Source organism: Notamacropus eugenii, chromosome 5, assembly GCF_028372415.1.
Source record: "Notamacropus eugenii isolate mMacEug1 chromosome 5, mMacEug1.pri_v2, whole genome shotgun sequence".
In the NCBI taxonomy this organism is placed as follows: Eukaryota; Metazoa; Chordata; class Mammalia; order Diprotodontia; family Macropodidae; genus Notamacropus; species Notamacropus eugenii.
This window is the reverse complement of record NC_092876.1, coordinates 19,457,377-19,463,376: the sequence shown is the minus strand read 5'-3', so window position 1 is coordinate 19,463,376 and position 6,000 is coordinate 19,457,377. Positions and strand designations below refer to the sequence as shown.

The window sequence follows — 6,000 nt, the reverse complement described above, 5'->3', positions numbered from 1 at the left end:
TACCAGTATTTCCAAAATGATTTAATGTTTGCAAAGCACTTAACAAGTACTATTTAATTAAATTCTCACCTCAAGTTTGGGAGGTAGATGCCCATATTACCTCCATTCTACAGACAGGGAAACTCAGGCAGGATGAGGTGACATGACTTATCCAGCTACATACAAGGAGGAAGAACCAGAGCCTGAATTGAAATCCAGGCCTTGGGGTTCCAAGCACAGGACTTCATTCACTGTGTCACCTATCCCCTTAAAGGAAACATTACAGAAATTAATGTTCAACAGTTACCAAAATATTTAGAGGAGTAATTTTTCTGCCAGCAAACAACAGGAAATAAAGTGAATAGCAATTGATGGGGGAATGGCTGAAGAAATGAAATCTATGAACGCTATGAAATATTGAGGAGGGATGACAAACATTAGGATTTCAGAGAAAAACCATTACATGTAGAGGGTTTTATGCACAGGATGGAATTTGGGGATGTTTAATGAGGTCTCTTTTGTTGGAAGGTCTAATGAAGTCTGTGCTGCAGCAGGAGGGCTTCTCTTAGTAATTCCAACCCTAACTTTTATCTCCAGCATGACTTCTCCAAAGTACAGTCAAGTAGGAGCACAGGGAAGCCCTTCCCACAGTCATTGCCTTTATCCACCTTCATTCCAGTAGGAACAAGTTTGTCCACTGATCACTCTCCTCCAGAGAAAAGCTTGGCCCCCACGAGCACATTTGTGAGGCTTCTCTCCACAGTGAATCCTCTGACAGTAAGAGATGATGTCTAAATGAAAGCCTAACCACACTGTGACCAAATGGGTTCTCTAAAACTGAAGAAACTCTCAACTGAGTTTTCACATCTGAATGCCTTTCCTTATTCAAGACAATGATTAGATTTCCATTTAATGCAAATTCTGAGATGGCAAATGATTGTTACCTGAAGTCACCACCATCTTAACTTGTATTCATAAAGTTTCTCTCAAATATGGAAGCTCTTCTGCTAAATATGCTGAGTAATAAATAAAAAATCTCTGTCAAGTTCATCATATTCATGAGGTTTCTCTCCAGTGGGGATACTCTGATGTTTAGTATGATTGGAGCTCAGTGTGGAATCATTCCACACTGATTAGATTCAGTTTCCCTCCAGTGTGGATTCTCTGATGTTTTGCAAGCCTGGACTTCTGTGTGAAAGTCCTTCCACACTGATTACATTCAAAAGGCTTCTCTCCAGTGTGGATTTTCTGATGGACAGCAAGACTGCTCCTGTCTATGAAAGCCTTTCCACAGTGATTACATTCAAAAGGTTTCTCTCCAGTATGGATTCTCTGATGTTTACCAAGATTGGCGCTCTGTGTAAAAGCCTTTCCACACTGATTACATTCAAAAGGTTTCTCTCCAGTGTGGATTCTCTGATGTGCAGCAAGACCACTCCTATCTGTGAAAGCCTTTCCACAGTGATTACAAGCAAAAGGTTTCTCTCCGGTGTGGATTCTTTGATGTTTACCAAGACTGGCGCTCTGTGTGAAAGCCTTTCCACACTGATTACATTCAAAAGGTTTCTCTCCAGTATGGATTCTCTGATGTGCAGCAACACCACTCTGGTCTGTGAAAGCCTTTCCACAGTGATTACATTCAAAAGGTTTCTCTCCACTGTGGATTCTCTCATGTGCAGCAAGATTGCGTCTGTGTGTGAAAGCCTTTCCACAGTGACTGCATTCATAAGGTTTCTCTCCATTGTGGATTCTCAGATGGACAACAAGATAGCACCTCTGTATGAATGCCTTTCCACAATGACTACATTCAAAAGGTTTCTCTCTACTGTGGATTCTCTGATGGGCAGCAAGTTGGCAGCTTATTCTAAAAGTCCTTCCACATTGATTACATTCAAAAGGTTTCTCTCCACTGTGGATTCTGTGATGGGCAGCAAGTTTTGGCCTTGATGTGAAAGCTTTTCCACACTGATTACATTCAAAAGGTTTCTCTCCAGTGTGGATTCTCTGATGTGCAGCAAGATTGCTCCTGTTTGTGAAAGCCTTTCCACACTGATTACATCCATAAGGTTTCTCTCCAGTGTGGATTCTCTGATGTGCAGAAAGATTGCTTCTGTTTGTGAAAGCCTTTCCACAGTGATTACATTCATAAGGTTTCTCTCCAGTATGGATTCTCTGATGTGCAGCAAAATAGTACCTGTCTAGGAAAGCCTTTCCACATTGATTACATTCAAAAGGTTTCTCTCCACTGTGGATTCTCTGATGGAGAGCAAGACGGAAGTTGGTTCTGAAACTCTTTCCACACTGACTGCATTCAAAAGGTTTCTCTCCACTGTGGATTCTCTGATGGGTAGCAAGATGGGAACTCGTTCTGAAAGCCTTTCCACACTGATTACATTCATAAGGTTTCTCTCCCCTGTGGATTCTCTGATGGTCAATAAGGAGAGATCTATAGCAGACAACCTTCCCACATTCATTACTTTCATAAAACTTCTCCCCAGTATGAATCTTATGAAATCTATCAAAATCTGAGTTGGAATCAAAGGCCTTCTCATAGTGAAGACAGGTATGTCTTTTCACTCCAGCCTGAAATCTAGGCTGGCAAGGAAGAGATGAGTGATGGGATAAGGTTGTTTCACATTCATCATATTCATCGGGCTCCTCTCTAATTGGAATTTGCTGATGAGCAATGAGCTCACAGTTCTGACTCAAAGCCTTCCCACTTTTATTACTTACAGAAAGCATTTCTCCAGTATCACGTTTCTGATGCCTCATGAAGTCTGAACTCCAGTACCAGGCCATTTCCCACTGATTACCTGGATACACTGGCATATCAGGAGGCTTCTCATGGGACTGAAAAAGCTCTCCCTGTTCAACAAAGTATTTCCTATATTCACTATCCTGAAGACAGTCATTCCCTGAGGTCATCTTCTTACAATGATTTAGGATAGAAGACTGTCTGAATCCCTTTAAGATCTCATCAAATTCACAGTCACTCTTTGGATTTCTCTCTATCTTGGTATCAGAGTCATGGATTTCTCTAAACTTGAAGTCCAAGGGATCATCACTCATGAATCTTTGCAGGTCATGTTTTTCCAAAAAAAATCCAAGATTTCTAGTCACCTCATTTACTTTGAATCTGGTTTCTCCATCTGAAGAAAACAAACAATCAAACATATGCATACCAAAAGACAAATGCACATAAGTATCCCCAATAGCAATGGTAAATTGAGACTTCAGACTCATGACATTGTCATCATCAAACTAAATGCAACATCATTGTATGGAGAAGAGACAGCCAGGCTGTGGGAGTGACAAAGGAAGTGTATATCCCAGATGGCTGGACCCATTCGAGAATCAATCACTCAAAGCGAAACACTGACATTCAAAAAAGCAGCAGCCGCAAGGCAAGATGGGTACCTGACTTAATGTCAACAAATCAGAGAGATTCTCCATGGGAGAACAGTTAGTTGCTAACTTGGAGAGAAAACTGAGCCAACATATGGTTTGCACCATTCCAACACAAAAGAAGTGAGGAGCTTTCAGAGATCTGTTGTACAGTAACACATCTACTCGTTTGGGCCAGAACACTTGTAAACATCCATACTGGTTTGATGAAAATGATGGAGAAATGCAAAACCTAATAAAGAAATAATGAAAACTCTACAGGACCTACCAGTCCCTGAAGTTTGTTTCTGCAGCTGTACTTCCCAGGAATTATATACCATCAAGTTATTTTAAATGGGGTATCTCTTACTATCTCTTCCTGTTTGGTTTTGTTGGTGATATATAGGAATACTGATGATTTATATGGGTTTAAATTACACCCTGCTACTTTTTACTAAAACTATTAACTCCATGAATAAAACTTTTGATTGGGTCTTTGGGATTTTCCATGCATATCATCATACCATCTTCCCCCCAAAATGAATTTTATTACCTTATTCTCTATTCTGATTACTTCTACTTCTTCTCCTATTGTCATTCTTAATATTTTCAATAAAATACTGAATGGTATAAGTGACAGTGGGCATCCTTGTTTCACCCCTGATCTCACTGGGAAGCCTTCTGGCTTACCCCTTATTACAAGTAATGCTTGCTGATATCTTTGGTTATATGCTTTTTTAAAAATCAATTTAAGGAAAAATCTACAAATACCTACTCTTTCAAAGATTTTAATAGAAATGAATTTTGTGTCTGATCAAAAGCTTATTCTTCAGCTACTGATATAACCATATGATCTCGTTACTTAGTATTCATACAATCAATTATGTGAATAATTATCTGTAAGTTCAAGCATCCTTCTGTTCTTTGGATAAATCCCCATTGGGCTCAACGTACAATCTTTGTAATAAATTGTGGTAATTCCCAATCTAGTATTGTATTTAGGATTTTTACATCCATATTCACTCATGAAATTGGTCCATTATTTTTCTTCTATTTTTGAATTCTTCCTGGTGATATGGTATGATATCAGTATCATATTTGTTTCATAAAAGGAATCTGTCGTTTCCCTTCTTTGCCTATTTTTTCAGATCGTTAATATTGGAACTAGTTGTTCTTTAATGTTTGGTCAAATTCCCTTTCAAATACAACTGCTACTGATGTTTTTTTTCTCAGGAAGCTCATTTATGGCCTGTTTAATTTCTTTTTTTAGGTTTACTTAAGATATTCTACTTCCTCTTCTGTTAATCCCATGAGAATAAGGCTCCAGCACTACCTGCCTTCACTCCCACCTAATTCAAAGAGGATTAATTTCTATGTGATAAATGCTCCATTTTACCTCTCTCTACCAATTTTTTTTAACCTCTTAAAACACTCTTTAATGCACAACATATCCTTTTGGGGTAATTCCTGGGGTTTTGTTCTTTGTTTTTTTAAATATATTTTGGCATTCAGTGCAGATACTTTGACATATGTTCCATAAATTGTCATGAAACTACACTTTGATCATATTGGATATTAAGCATGCCTTAGAGAAACTGTCCATTTAGCCCATACAAGTGGTGTGTATAACCCATCACAGGTTTTCAATGGTGCTAGGAGCATGTGAATTCAGACCATTGAAAGAAATGATTTTCACCTCTTTGACAAATTAATTTTCAATTTTTTTTGAATTTATGTAATGAAACAAACATGTCTATAACAGTACTATAACAAAGGTGACTGTACATGATATAAATTTCTCGTTTTTTCTCCCTTTCCTCAGTTGGCTACCATTATATACAAACAGGTAAGTATGTGTCTGTTTGTGTGTGTGTTTTTCTGTGGGTGCACGCAGTTTCAGACATACTGCTTTCCAGTTTTCTCCACATTTTACCAAATAATGAATTCTTATCCCAAAATATTAAGTCTTTACATGTCTCAAATACAAAGTTATTATGTTTATTTGCTGCTGCATACATACACTACTCCACTGATCTCTCTTTCTATTCCTTACCTAGTACCAGAGTTCTGATACTGCCCTTACACATAAGCATATGATTTGGTACTACTAAACTTCCTTCCTTGATACTTTTTCATCATTTTCTTTGATATTCTTGACTTTTTGTTTTTCCAAATGAATTTTGTTACGTTTTTCTAACTGAAAAAATTCCTTCATGGAGGAGGAATATCAAGATCAGAAACCTGACTGATGGTAAAGTATTTAACATGGAAAAGTGACAATTCAAGACTAAAGTGAATGGAGAGTTGGTGCACACAGAAGACTGTGCACTCAATGTTCTTCTGAAGCTGAGATGCACCAAAATATGGATCCATTCTCTATATAACTTGTGCAAATTTGGGCCTGACAATATCAAGAAAAGAAAGGAAATGGTCCTTACCCAGGGACAGCAGGTTCTGGACATTCTCCAGCATGACCTCCTTGTACAGGTCTTTCTGAGAATGGTCCAAGAGGCCCCACTCCTCCTTAGTGAAGTCCACAACCACATCCTTGAATGTCACCAAGTCCTAAAACCATCAAAAGTCAAGATTTAGAGCATAAAGAGAGACTCCAGAATTCATCTCATCCTACTTCCATCA

General features: G+C 38.3%; 1 protein-coding gene across 1 annotated transcript in view; it reads right to left on the bottom strand.

Moving 5' to 3' along the window:
• LOC140508294 (uncharacterized) overlaps window positions 1–6,000 on the bottom strand; it is a 31,031-nt gene continuing 25,031 nt past the window's right edge. Inside the window, 3 exon segments of the mRNA XM_072616104.1 lie at window positions 1–1,122; window positions 1,125–3,128; window positions 5,802–5,928. Coding sequence (XP_072472205.1) covers window positions 1,088–1,122; window positions 1,125–3,128; window positions 5,802–5,928 — 2,166 coding nt within the window. The 3' untranslated portion in view covers window positions 1–1,087.